Source organism: Agelaius tricolor, unplaced genomic scaffold (assembly GCF_023055355.1).
Source record: "Agelaius tricolor isolate 1412-34295 unplaced genomic scaffold, bAgeTri1.0.p SCAF_23, whole genome shotgun sequence".
Lineage (NCBI taxonomy): Eukaryota > Metazoa > Chordata > Aves > Passeriformes > Icteridae > Agelaius > Agelaius tricolor.
Genome location: NW_027269283.1, coordinates 13074820 through 13089457, shown reverse-complemented (window position 1 = coordinate 13089457; position 14638 = coordinate 13074820). Strand labels below are relative to the sequence as shown.

The 14638-nt window shown below is 49.3% G+C and overlaps 1 protein-coding gene across 1 annotated transcript; it reads right to left on the bottom strand.

Moving 5' to 3' along the window:
* Nucleotides 1-807: 807 nt before the first annotated feature.
* On the bottom strand, nt 808-12585 carry UBE2V1 (ubiquitin conjugating enzyme E2 V1). Its single transcript, XM_071447137.1, has 4 exons — nt 12483-12585; nt 5011-5159; nt 2902-3027; nt 808-2613 (listed from the first exon to the last, which is right to left on the bottom strand). The coding sequence occupies exons 1-4, from the start codon at nt 12502-12504 to the stop codon at nt 2467-2469; spliced, it is 444 nt and encodes a 147-aa protein (XP_071303238.1). The 5' UTR covers nt 12505-12585; the 3' UTR covers nt 808-2466.
* Nucleotides 12586-14638: the final 2053 nt, after the last annotated feature.

The window sequence follows — 14638 nt, the reverse complement described above, 5'->3', positions numbered from 1 at the left end:
ACTTGAAGTAAGAAGGTTCAGGGAGGTCCCAAACATGCACCAACCACAACCTCCCAAGGAGGGCATGGGCACTCTGGAAAAGAGACAATCAAGCAGCCCACTGTAATTATCACGTTGTTCCAATGCCCATTTACCACCTCTGACACCAAGGTATTTGACACAGTATTAGTCCCATTGTCTTTAGACACCCTCGGGCCGCCCCAGGAACCAGCAGTATTCATTCCAGCCCAGAAACCAGCAGCAAGTGTCACAAAGCATCACAAGCTTTTCATTCCCAGCCCAGGAAGAACCTTGTTTCAGCCCATCTCTGCCGTGAATGCATCAGGACCTTCCAGCAATCTCCAGCCACTTCACACGGGGAAAAGGCCAACATTCCACAGCCTTGTTTTCACCCAGACTGGGAGGAAAGCTCAGCTTGTTGCAGGGCATGTTGCAGGCAGATACTCTTCACTATCCGAGGAAAACACTGAGAATTTCAGGTTGTGAAATACTCCTCGACCTTGACAGACAGTGTAACATGCAGCTGCAGAGGGATTCCAGTTCCTCGGGACTCCAGCACAGCACCGGGAACCCCTGGCAGCCCCTGGGCCTCACCTGATGCTACCAACGGCCTGAGGGGCAGCCTGAGGCTTAAACCAAAATTACAGATGCTCCTTGGCACAGCAGCAGCAGCAGCTGGATAGAGACAATTGCCTTTCACCACCAGTTTACAGTCTGTCAGCTACACGTGATCTGTAGGAAGATACTTCCAACAAATCAAGAGTTCCATAAGGGATCAAAATTCTAAACATAAATACAATTAAAGCCTTCTAATATTAATGCACACTTTTTATTATATTAAAATCAGGCAATGGTCTGATACAATAAAAAGGCTGCTTATGGAATACTGTTATGTTAAACTTTCAGTACAGAGGATGTTAAATCCTTACAACTAATATTTTCCTCAGAAGTTAATGGAAACATCAATTGTTCATTGACTTGACAGCTGCTGCTTTAAAATGTGTTTATTTTTAATCTTTTCTTTTTTCCTTATTTTTTTTCTTTTTTTTTTTACACAAACACTGAATTTTTCATAAAACTTAGGACACACTAGGTTGGTTTCCTGTAAGCTTGCATCCACATTGCAGCAGTTAGTGGTCCGGAAGAGTAAACCAGAAAAGGCAGTGATTTGCCAGGATGCAAAGCCAATCAAGGTCCTTAATCTGCTGTGCCACCGCTTCCCCAAAATCTTCACTGAAGAGATGTCTAAGACTTACAGAACCCTAATAAAATCTACCACCCGGATTTGATTTGTCTGTGGTTGTTACATCTTTAGAAGGGGCAACCGCAAGTGCAACGTTTTGTTAATGAACATTCTTGGGTCAATCCAAAGCACCAAAGCACAGTGATTCGAGGGTACCTGGAGCGTGTTCAGAATCTCCAGGTGCAGAGTCTCTCCCACTGAGGTTTGGCAGCAGAAGGTTTGGGCAATCCTGGTAAATTACTGCTCTTTTCCCCACGTCAAAGCCTATCTAAGAGCGTGGCTGTGGCCAGCTTGGCGGTGTGGCAGCAGTGCTGGAGGGAAGGGAAAACCCACGCTTGCCAGCAGAACAGATACTCTTGTTTCCCAGGCTGGTGAAGACTAAATTTGTTGCAGAACCAAAATGGTAAGCAGGAGGGAACAGGTCAAGTTATTGCCCCAACGCTCACCCCTGGGCTAGGGGTGAGAAGAGTCACCAAGAGGGGCAAAAAGAAAGCAGCACCCCCACTAAAAAGAGGGGAAGAGGGAAGAGATAAAAAGAACCCTGAATCCCTCACCCAAAGCTCACATCACTGGTGAGGGAGACCAGGAAGAGAAATACAATCTATGCCTTGGCCAAAGGAAAGAAGGAAAGCTTGCCCCAGATTATCAGGGCATTAAAAAAAAACAATAAAAACCCAAAAACGACCACAGTCACATTCAGCCTTTACTAGAGCGAGCACAAAGGGAGGGATGACTGAGGTTAGCACACATCCCCAGTAGTAGTCCATACAGCCCAGTGTAGTACTGGAAGCAAAAACCTTTGTGTCTACTCTAATAAATAGCCCTGAGCTTCGACTCTATTGCAAAAGACAGAGAAAGAAAAAAATAACCCAGGCCAGACACACAGCAAGGTGATTGTGGGATGGATCCTTTCACAGTTAAGTTGGATGTGCCACACTGGTCTTGACAGTAATAAATTTAAATAGACTTTTCCTGATACCAGAAGTTCAGCTATGTGGACAGTGGTTACACGACAGGATTATTTGTTATAGCACAACTTATATTTCAAATGAAAAAAAAAAATTAGTATCATTTACAGTATCTCAAGAAAAACTTCCTTTGAATGGGAACTTCCTTTCCAGTATTTTGAGGTCTACAAGATGCATCTAGAAAATTTACTACTGTGGAAAATGAAGACAGCTTAAATTGAATAAGGGGGGGCATGTTGTTTTTTTTTTTTTTAATTAATTGCTGTAACATTGTCCTTCAGGTGGCTGAGGAAGTTTCATATTTTCTTTAGACATCATTAGACGCCGAAGCTCTTGCAGAACAACTTTGATACTATAAGAATTCTGCCATTTTGCTAGGACTGATATGGCTCTGGGGTCCACCTAAAACAGACAAAAAGACCATTCCTGTCAGAATTGGTGCACTGGTTACACGTAACTCCCCCCACCCCCAGCTAAAGATCCCACATGAAATCTGAGTGGGAGAAATCAAAAGCAAGTGTTTTCCTAAAAGCATAATAAATCTCCTCTTGTCCACTTCCCTTCTACCCCCTTTCCTTCTCCAACAAAGGGCATCACAAGCAATGAGGAGCTAAGCAAGCCACAAGTATAAACAAAGCATTGGAGCTGCACAAAAAAAATTATTAAAATGAATAAAAGCAAAAAACTTACCACTCCATTAGAACTATTTACTCCATTCATATTAATTTTTGTTACAAATCTTACAAATGGAGGTGCTTCTGGATACTTAGGCCCACATTCTATTTTAAGGCTGTATATTCTGTTTTCATAAATTGTCTGAGGGGAAAAGAAAGGGGGAAACAATTACATCAGGCAGTTCAATAAGCATTTGTTTAAAGCAGAGGCTACTTTAGGAACACGGGAACTACCCAAAGTGTGGGCAGCCACGTGGGTACTATGCTGGCTCCTTGTTTGGAGCTCATTTCACAATGTTCACAGTATCAATGTTCCTGCAGGGTAAGAGCTCTGCAGGTTTGGGGCAGGGAGCAGCCCCGAGCTGCAGGCAGGGCTGTGGGGTGTGTGGAGCAGGCACCCAGGGAGCTGTGCACACAGCAGGGCAGTCAGGTGCAGCTCTGACAGTGCCTCTGGCACCGAGGGGACTCCTGCCTGTGGGACAGCACTCACAGCCTGCGAGTGCCACACCCTGCAGGGCAGCAGCACGCAGGAACTCAGCTCTGCTCAGCTGCTCCTTTTTCCCACTGGAATCCAGCACAACACCCTCCCAATCTGCTACTGCTTTCCACCCAGAGGCAAACAGGACTTAGCCTTTGTCCCAGCCAGTATTTCCACATCCTACTGAGAACCAAAATGGTAATAACTGAATCTGGGCAGTGTTAAAAGGAGGACAGCAAACAGGAATGGCTGCAAGTCCACAGGATCTCTCCCAATACAATTGATGCCTTCAAGCAAGAAGCTCAAAAGAAGTCCCAACATATCTGGCAAGAAGATCTGTATTCCTAAGTGTGTCAGAGAAACAGGAGAGGCAGAGCTGACTCTTCTGCTGTGATGGTCCTTGGTCTGCAGCATGACAAGATCTGCAAACTTCCATCACTGCTGGCAAGGCTGCACGCTCCTGTCTGCACATTTCAATTCCTATTTAATTTTCTAAATTAGATTTCAAGGTTGTTTAAATTTTCCATAAACCCTAGGCACACAGTGAGCTTTCTTCACAGCCTTAATGCAGGCTCATTAGCACTTTCCTAATGTTCTAAAATCAAATGCTGTTCTAGAAAACAATTTGGGTACATCATAAACAAATGAAATGCTTGTGACTGGGGAGAGATTAGCAAAGGCAGACAACAAGTAAACACTTCTGGGTGAGACAGAAAACACTGCATGTATAATGCCTTCATAATACATGTTCTTGTACAACCTCACTGTGTGTCAAAAGAGGCAACTGACAGAATGGGAACAGAGAGCAGGAACATGATTAAAGGTCTGTAAAGATTTTCATATAATGACCCCTGGAATCACTGAGAAATGATACTGAGGCCAGTTGGAGAAGACATCTGCTACTGCAGGAAGGAGAATTGGCTACCTGCACCCCATCAAAGGATATTAAGGAAATAGAACAGTGAAACTGGAGCCAGCTGACAAGTTCTGGTTTTAGAACACCAGCACACATTCAACACACAATGAAGTCCTCGAGTTCACTACTAGACTATAAACCCACGGTTTAGTGGGGCTGGGAACACAACAATACTCAAACACCAGCTGCATTATTAGATGCTGCTTTGGGAGAGGACATCCAGAAAAGAGACTGAAAACACTAAAATTTGAGTTTCCTCAGTCAGCTGAAATTCTACAAGAGCTCATTGGTACTGCTGCAATAAACAGCATCCCATAAACTGACAGGAGCAGCAGAAAAACCAGCACAAAGCATCCCTGGCACCTGCAGCAGCTCCCTTTGGAACCTCACTAGCTGAGGGATCCTGAACCTTGCTGGATTCAAGGGGACAAGCATGTTAGAATTCTGGGATCTCGAAAGTTATGTCTTACCGAATCTGCAAATATAAAGCAGACAAGTAACAGAACTAACCAGAGAAAGGCACCAAAATGTTTCAAATTATAAGCAAAAAGCCATACAGACACATGAAACCCATTAGTATAAAGAACTTCAACATAAATCACTTCCTAAAGTGCTTTTTTGCTCATTTGCCTTTTGTTTATTTTCAACTTCAGTGGGGAGGTTAGGAGAAGGGGAAAAAAATGTAACAGTACTATTTTAACAGTACTATTTTAGTATTTAAGGATACTTACTCTTGGAGGTCCAATAATCATTCCTGTCCATCTCGTAAGTGTCATATCTTCATCATCTTCAAGGCCCCAGCTAACTGTTCCATCCCCAACTCCCTTCTGACCCTCTTCAAGTTCTTCCAAAAGACGAAAATTACGAGGAACTTTTACTCCTGAAACAATCAGATAAATATTTTCAGTTGAGAAATCTTGTCAAGATAAGAAGCTAGAGTAATTTCCTTGATACTTTTGGTCACTCTACAGATCACATTTTGGGCGAAACCATGAAAATACCACTTTTTGAATGACAATATTTCAATGTTACAAAAAAGCTATTCCCATATTTAGCTTGGATTTTACAAGCAGAATCAAGGTATCCCCAAATAAACATTCCAGAAGGCTGACAGCCACATGTTACAGCAGGCAGTAAAATGAAAGGAAATCTCTGTTCCCTCAAAGGTAGACCCAGTATTGTGGAGCTCTAATTAGCACTTGTCTATATGATTTATAGTATAAAAATTTAGAAGTTTCTACAAAATGACACCATGAGAGGCTTGACAGCAGTTGACTCACTCAGAGCTTTAAAAATACCTTTCAAAGCAAATAAAACTCTTTCATAACATTAGTAGGTTAATCTGAAGTTAATTGAAGTGGGCTTTGTCAGCAGCAATAGCATCCTTTGTACTCGTGACCTCCACCACCAAGGAATTTCAGCACTTTGTAACTGCTGGCACATTTCTCCTCAAAACAGACAGCAAACCAGGGAGATTTCCTTCTCCCCATTACATTAGTGGAAAACAATGGCACAAAGAGCTTTGGTGATAGAGCCAAGGTCTCCCACCAAGCCTGTGGTGAAGGAGGACCCTGAACTCAGGCCACAGTGGGTCTCACTGCTCTTCGAGGCAGCCCAGAGAACTGCACCCGAGCCCACTGCTGCTCCTCAGCCTGGGCTCTGGGCCCCAGCTTTTGGTGGTGGGGCTACAGGGCTGGCTCCTGTCAGAAGCTGCTGGAAGCTCCCCCCTTGTGTGTTGGAGCCAGTCCTGGGCAGCTCCAGGATGGATCCACTGCTGGCCAAGGCCCAGGACATCAGCACTGCTGGGATAAAGTGCTTGGGAAGGGACAAAGTCACTGCACAGGAGCAGCTGGAGAGAAGAGTGAGACTGTGCCAGTGGAACAGCTGTGCAGACACCAAGGCCAGGGAAGGATGGGCAGAGATGCCCCTGGGGAAGCCCTGAGGAAGCACAGATGCACCTGCAGCCCATGGAGCACTCCTTGGCCATGGACTAAATACAGAGGATTTAGTAGTTTTAAATTCTCCTTTAAATATATTAGTGACCTAAGGAAATTTAATGGCAGAGATTATTTTGCTGCATAATCAGAGGTGTCCAAATTTCATTCACTACAAAGCATGCATCAAAGAAACCAAACCAGCAAATGACTAAAGGAAGTGGATACACCTCTAAGGTGATCACATCCAGGAACATCCAGGGCAGCAGGGCTGTCCCAGCTGCAGCAGCAGCACAGGAACTCATCCAGCAGAGCGGTGCCAGCACACACCAGACCTGTGCTGGCAGAACCAGACCTCCCACCCGGGGGCTGCTGAGCACAGCTCCCTGCCAAATCCCCTCCCAGCCAGACCCTGCTGCTTCCGTGGCTGCTGAGCAACACAGCTCTTGGGCTGGGAAAGGAAATGAGTCAGCTGGGGCCAGTAAAGCCTTTGCCATGAGACTGCCCGAGCCCCAGACCCTGGGTGGCAATAGGACCTCCTGGGCACCACTGCCACGTCCCTGCACAACAAACTCCAGCACAAACTCTCCCACAAAATCTTTAGGTTGTGAAGTGTGTATCCTGTGTGCCCCAGACACGAGGACTCAAGTCTGCCAGTCACACCTGAGCCATGAGAGAGAGACACCCGTTTGTAATTCCATCCCAATGTCTGTGTGCTGTGGTTTGGGGAGGCAGAGCAGCCCAGCTCCACCACCTGGGATAAGAGAGCTGGGGGACACAAGCCACAGAGCACGAGTTGAAGGACAAGGTGCAAGCTCTGCTTGCACACACCTCGCCTATTTCCCTGTTTTTGCTGCGGTGGGTGCACGGGAGAGCTGCTGATGGGGAATGACTCACAGCTAAGCTGCTGTCTGGGCTCCAGCCCTGCCTGCTGTGCCCTGGGCAAAAAGGGCCAGGGGAGAAGGGCAAACAGAAGGTCCTTCTGGAGGGAGCCCAGCAGCTCTTCCTCAGGCAGGGGATGCCACAGAGAAAACCCTGTGGCTGTTATCAGAACACCAGCCAGAGCAGCCATCAGCTGGAGCCAGGGGAAGACCCACCTGGAGTCACATTAATGCCAGAAAATGCTCTCACTTCCACACCACAACATCACAATACTTAGCAAGCATCATCTCAGTCTGTGCCTCGCTCCTTAATAGCATCATTTCATAGTTATCAGTGGTGCAAAGACAATTTACAGGTACTTACTGAGACCAAGCTAAATAATCCAGGAGGAGTCAGCTTTAGGGCAGACACAGGCCACACAACAAAGAAAACAAAAAGTATTGTCTGTCCACCTTTCCTCTGAGCATCAACTGTGAGTGATCCCTCTGAGCATCACACCCTGTTCACTGAGCCAAGCAGGAATCTTTAAGTGAGCGTGTAATTAAAAATGACATCACCACGTACGTATTTGAGCAGCCACAACCAAGGCAGAAAGGCAGCCTTAGTTCTGACATTTGCTACCAGAGCTGGGCTTGGCTTTACAACCTTACGGGAAGAGAAGGCAACTTAATTGCTGAGCTCTCCCCAGATACAGCTGCTCTGATTCAGCATGAATCCAGCATGAATCAGAGCCATAAAAGAGTCACACAGGATTTCAGAGCTCTTGGGAAGTGTGAAGTCTCCTGAGAGCTGGCGAGTCACTCTGAGCAGGGCTCCTGCCTCACGGAAATGGCTCACAGCAGTGAGTGCTCACTCCACAGGAACTGCTCCCCACGAGCAGGGGCATCATGGCAACGGGGTGCCCACAGGGGAGGACACAGATTTGAGTTTTGTGCACTGCATGGAAAATTAAATTATCATGGCAATAACTGGTAATTTTACAAGAGATGACCCTGTCACACAGCATTGCTGCTTTCTTAACATGTTTTACCCCTATTCTAAAGCTCAGGGTGTGAACTGAAGGACCATCACCTCAGCTACCCAGAAAGTGCCAATTCAGCTCCCTCCCTGACACATTCTCAGGAAATTCATTCAACAGAAAGAGAATCACACATATTAATATAAAATATTATGCCTATATGACCATAAATGCTCTATATAAATAAACTTCCCTTAGGCAAGGCAGAATAAAGACCAGATTCACCCTTCTGGTCAGTCTGGAAAGATGCACCAGGCCATTAGGGCAACCCCATCTCCTCCTCACTGCAGGGGCCTGGAGCACTCATGGTCTGCTACCACATCCTGCTGGGACCCAAACCTCACACAGCTTTATCACTTGTGATAACACAAACACATCATCCCCGGGCTTGCTGCCCACCAAGATTCCTAGAAAGTGGCCAGATCTGTCCTAGGCACACACAGTATTTGCCAAATGAAGGCTGAGGCATGGCAGCTGCAGTCAGATGTCCTGTGCCCCTGACAGCACCAGGAGTGCCGGGGTTTCCTCCTCCCACCCCCAATAAATACCTTGCATAACCCTCTCAGTGTAGCAATGGAGCTTCCTTGGCAGTAACCAAACCAACCTGTTTTTCTAAGAGCTCTTCATTTAACACAAGAAAGCCTACATAAAGTGAGAGGCAATTAAAAAATAATCAGCACTACTAAAGGTACACAACTGAGTGTGTCTTGCAACCAGTTTAAGAGTGATCTTATCAGGCTGAGATTTTTCTCATCTTCCACACTTTTCCATCTCCATTTTCCTCAGTTGCATAGCCAAAGCAATTTCACATCCAGACCCCTTGTGAAGCTGAGAACAGCACTGTGAAACCAGGCAGGCCATGTGCCTTTGGGGGAGATCCTCTCCTCCAATCCTTCTGATCAGTGGCAGCAGAACAAAAAATACACCTCTCAAGAACTTCAACAACCTGTTTCCCTCTCCTTTCTACAGTGAGATCGAGTTACAAGCATTTCTCTTCAGGACTAAAGCACAGGCACGGGGCACAGCACACCTCAGCAAAGCACCCAGAAAATGGGGCTCCGAGGAGAGGAGCTGTCTTTTATTGAAGGTTTTCCCACATCTTCACTGTAACAAGCAACTTATCAAACTGGCCTTTCTGGACAATTTAAACTCTGCTTTCTATACTAGTTCCTGATTTACTGTAACTCAAGGGAGCTGAAATCCAACAGCTTTAAACACCTCTATTGCTCAATACATTAAAATGCTTTCTGTTGCTTGTTTCTGTGTATTTGATACTCAGCCTTAATTACATCCTTTCCAGCCTGTGTTCCATGTCTTTGCATTGACTGCAGCTAATGAATTGGACAGCTTATCCTTGCAGCACTGGGACAGTAAAAAATACACAAGCCATTCCTTGTCACAATGGTATATAAAGTTGCTGAAGTGATGGAATACTTAAAACCAAATGTCACAAAAGCTTTCAGGAGAAAGGAACTTGGCATTTCTTGCATTGTCTTTACAGTCACAATTTCCACTCTGATGATGCAGACAGGTTTCAAGATATTTTCTCTTCAGTTACTTTTCCCCTACCCTTGAGTCTTTCACTTACAGTCCCAGAGAGCCCTTGGCCCTGGCAGTGCTTCCTGTGAGATGAGGATGACTGCTGTCACTCCAAGGAGCCACCGAGGGGCACCTGTATTGTACAACACTGCCACTGCCCCTCTCCTGTGCTTCTCACGAGCATCCCTTGGAGTGCAGGGACCTTTCAGGGTTACAAACAGACCTTTAATACACTGCACTAACCCAATGTTTCAGGGTTACAAACAGACCTTTTAATACACTGCACTAACCCCAGCGTTTCAGGGGTACAAACAGACCTTTTAATACACTGCACTAACTCCAGTGTCTGCTCTCCCCTGTCAGGAGCATTAAGGCACATGTACCAGCACTGCCACAGCCATACACCCAAGGAGTGGTTCTTGTGCAGTTCTCCACCTTCCTCAGACTTGGAAAAACTTAGATCTGGGCAAACCATTTTACCACTCAGCACTCCCAGGCTGTTGGTAAACACAGCCCTGCAAGAGACCCACTACACTGAACTGTGAGAGAAAGTGGTTAAGTGAGGTCATTACAGCTTTCCCAGGGTGAGTTACAGAAACACCATCCCCCAGCCAGCACAGCTGGGTTTGACTCCCTGTAAAACCCAAAACTGCAGGACAGCACCGTGTGCAGGGTCTGTCGTGTGCAGAGCCCCTGAGGAACCCCTGGATTCCTACTGGATCACCTCTGGCAGCTGAGCATTCCTGCAGGGCACCTCAGTCTGTGGGATGGACAAACACAGAGTGGAGTATGACTTATGTAGGTTACAGGGACATTTGTTACCTCTTCTTCCTGTGGGTCAGTAGCTGCTTTTGAAGACAGATGAGCATTTTCCATCTTCAATATGTGTTTAGGCTCCGCTGCTAAACCACCATGAACTCAAGATATCACAAATATTCCAGTTGCTTTACAGACAAATACAAACACATTAAGACTCCACAAATCAAGTTTTAGCAAACTGTGCTTCCCAGATGAGTGAAGGCAGCACCCAGGCAGGTTCCCAAGCCCCCAGGGAGGGCTCACCTGCAGCGCCCTGCCTGTGGCAGGCCCTGCAGGGACAGCAGGGACCCACACAGCTGCACTGCAGTGCCACTGCCAGCTCCCGGGCACAGGCTGCCCTTGCCACCAGCACGGGAGGCTGTGTGTCCTTCCCAGCACTGCAGAGCGCTCTGAGGGCAGCCCCTGAGCTCCAGCTCCACTCCCACCCACGGAGCCACCAGACTGAGGGCTGGGTCTGCTGCGGACACACGGTGCTCCTGCAGCACGGCTCTGTAAGCCACCCCAGAGAGCTGTGTGCCACACTGTGGCCCTGCTGCCAGCACTGGGGACACGAGACAGCTGGCAACAAAATCCTGTCCCCTGCCACAAACCCAGGGGACAAGGGAACGATGCAGCAGGCACAAGGTGGCCAGCAGGTGCTGGGTAACAGCAGCCTGTGCCAAAGGCCTGTCCCTGCAGCCCAGCTCCTTCCCACACGTGCCCCTCCATGAGCACCTAACAGCTCACTCACAGAGCTGCCCTGCCTTGAAAAGGAAAGCATTTGCCTCGTTCTTCCAGCCAAACACAAAGTGCAATGTCAGCAGCTTGAAAGGATCACAGAGAATGCAGGGCAGGCAGGAGAACGTGACCTAACAGGGGAAAAGGGGTCCCTTCCTCCAAGCTACAGCTCCTGTGTCTTTACTCAACACCTCACACGTTCAAACACAGACCTGCAACACAACTCTCAGGACAGCAACCACTGCACTTAATCGAGTTTTTATTAATTGATTAATATGAATTATGTGCATTGTGATGGTTATCCTTAAAATCCAATGAGTGGTCATTGACAGAGAACTATCTGTACAAAAAGAACTCCAAAATATTTCTATTATATCCCCACCAGTCACATTCTGGTGAGCACAGCCCAACTTTGGAGAGTGTAATTTGGAAACAAGCACTACAGGGGCACATGTGAAACCCTCCATGGACTGGGAAAACAGGAAAATGAAACTGCCTCAACAGAAGTGACTCTGCTTTACTGGATCTGCTGAAATTCATTAGAGGACGTCAACAGAAAAAAACCTCACTCCAAATCTAGTTGCAGTATTTTTGTTTAATATGTAATGATAAATGCAAACTACTTTTGTTTAATATGTAATGATAAATGTAACTACTCAAAGCTGGCGTGGAGCAGGTTTGAAGGGAATAGACAATTCAGCGCTCCTCGGAGCACACACGTCCTGCCACGGGAGCTGCACACTTCCCGCGGAACACAGAGGCCAGTGGCCAAAAAGGCTCCTAAAGCGCCCATTTCAGCCACGGAACGCCGGCCACAGCCCGGGGACTGCCGGCAGGAGAGCGCCGGGGCCAGCCCTGGCCACACGGACCGGGCCAGGAGAGGAGCAGGGCAGGAGAAGAGCCCGAACGGCGGCCCGGGCTCCGGGGCCCGGCTCCGCCACGGGCTGCGGCCCGCCCGGCCCGGTTCCGGCGCGCCGGGACACGAGTCCGGCAGGGCCCGAGCGGCCCCGCTACGTCCGGAGCCGCACCAGGGCCGCTCCCACCGCGAGCCCTCGGCAGCCCCCGGGAGGCGCGGACGGGCCCGCCGGGACCCGCGGACGGGAGCGGGGACGGCTCCGGCTCCACCCCCGCCCCACCGGGCCCCGCTCGGGCCGCGCCGCCGCCCCCTCCCCCCGGCCGCGGCCGCCCCTCCGCCGGGCGCCTCCCGCCCCGCCGTCCCCGGCCGTGGCCCCGCGGGTGTCCCGGGGCGAGGTGGCCCCGGCGCGGCCCCGCCGCCCGGCCCGGCCCCGCTCACCCGCGCCCGTGGTCGCCGCCATCTTGCGCCGCCGCCGCCGGCCCCGCCCCCGCCTGACGTCACCGCAACGCGGGAACTGCGGCCACGGGCGCGGGCGGGCGCGCTAAGGGGAGCTCGCGGCGGGGCGGGGCGGGCGCGCGCGCGGAGCTCTGTGGTGCACGGGCGGCGCTCCCGCGGCTCCGCGGCGCGGGCGGGCGTTATCGCCGCTCGGTACAGCCCCGGCCACCGGCCCCGGGGCTCCGGGACACCGACACCATGGCGGGCGTGTCACACCCTTTACACTCCGGCCCAGCTTCCCCCAGCCCGCTCCCTTCCGGCATAATACGAAAAAAAAGTTAAAAGAAACGGGAAGGAAATGAGTTCTGCTTCACTTCGCTTTGCACCACACGCTCAGAAAACTGAGCCCCAAAAGAGCCTGTGAGAACAGCCAGAACAATCACGAATCAAAACGTTCTGGAGACCACGGCAGCTCCAGCCCCGTTCTGCAGTGAGCCCTCCCAGCCTCAGCCTCGAGCAGGGACGGGAGCCATTGATTGTTCCTGGAAGCTGCTGTAAAACAGCAACGCTGCTCTCGCTGCTTTAATTTACCCGGCCACACTTCACTGCAGCCGCGGCCCGGCCGAGGGCAGCAGGAAGGAAAGGAAAGGCAGCAGGAAGAGGCAGGACAAAGCAGCAGGGACAGGCAGCGGGAAGGAAAGAGGAAAAGGCAGCAGGAGAAGCAGCCAGATGGGCCGAGAGCCCAGCATGGGCAGCACCGCAGAGCCCAGTGCCCCAGCAGTGCATGGTGGGGACGCATTGCACAGCCTGCCGAACAGCACTCCCCTCAGCTTCCACACTGCTCAGGCAGGAGGACCGCAGAGACAGGCAGCACACCTGGGCCAACACCTCCACACTCTGCAGGAATATTCCTCAGTTTACTACAGTACAGTGTCCCCAGACTGCTCTGTCTGGGAGGCTTCTGCAGTGCAGATCAGCCCTGCTCCTGGGATGTGTGCAGGGAACCTCTCCTGCTCCTGGGATTCATGTGAGAGATCACAGCTGTTCCTCCAAGGTCCTCCTGACCACAAGATCCACTCAAGGAGGGCAACTGCAGCCCTGGCAAAAGCTGGAGGCCTGAGAGTCCTTCTGAGAGCAGGAGCCTGACAAGAGTTCTCCATGGAGGTGAGACTGAAATCAGAGCTTTTAAAAGCATTTAAAAGCATTATAAAATGCAGGCAATCCATCCCTGAGGAGTTCAACAGGAGTGCCTTATTCTGCCTCAGCTCTAATCTGTTCCTAATCAACTTAAGACAAATTTTCTTAAGCCAGATTTACAGCTGTTAAGAAGGATCCACGCAGCCTTTTGCTCCAGAATTGCCATACTGATTTTGTGGGAGCATCCACGTCTCTGAAGGGGTGGAACAGGGACCTCAGGAGCCACAGCCACGTCGGGTGTGGGGTCACAGAGCCAGGGCTGCCCCAGGAGCCCAGCACAGCATCCTCGTGGAAAATGCAGCTGGAGATTAACTCTGTCCCAGTTTCTCATAATTAAGTAAGATTAACAGATAAATAGTCCCAGCAGCCACCAGTATGAGTAGCTCAGATTTGTTTCCAGTAAGGCAGCAGCAATGCTTTAAATGGCACTTTGGAAGTAAAAATTCTGGCTATTTCTGTGTCCCAAATCCATCTGTTCCATCCACTGCACCACTGCAGTTCACTTGGCATTTAAACCTGTGGTGAAAAGAGCTCTCAGAGGAGCCAGTGCTTCAGGCTGAGCCCTGAACCTCCACCCAGTTCTGTCCAGAGCTCTCCAGAATCAGCTGAAGGCAGTCTGGGACTCCTGCTGAAGTGGAAGAATCCTTTAATGTCAAAGCTGCACGGAGACCTGGTAGTGACTGTGGCAATGGGAACAAAGAGTTCCATGCAATGGCATTCAGTTCTCCAAGGGTCTGAACACTTAGATGAAATATTTTGTGACCAAGGTACCAACTGTGATTTTAATGTGCAGAAGCCAGCTCAGAAGCTCCTGCATTCAGCACTGCACTGAAGGAGAGTTGCCAGGTCCCAACTCATTCAGAATGCATCCACCACATCTGAAGGAGTGGAGATCAAGGTCAGTCTAAACCTATGACTCAAACCCATCTTACCCTGCACTTCAGGAAGAGGCACTTTGAATT

Excerpts from the sequence above, each read along its gene's own strand:
- UBE2V1 (XM_071447137.1), bottom strand. The coding sequence starts at position 12,504 with ATGGCGGCGACCACGGGCGCGG. Across the intron at positions 3,028-5,010 it reads TGATTATTGGACCTCCAAGA|ACAATTTATGAAAACAGAAT; the intron begins GTAAGTATCCTT and ends TTTTCCCCTCAG. Across the intron at positions 2,614-2,901 it reads TAAATAGTTCTAATGGAGTG|GTGGACCCCAGAGCCATATC; the intron begins GTAAGTTTTTTG and ends TGTCTGTTTTAG.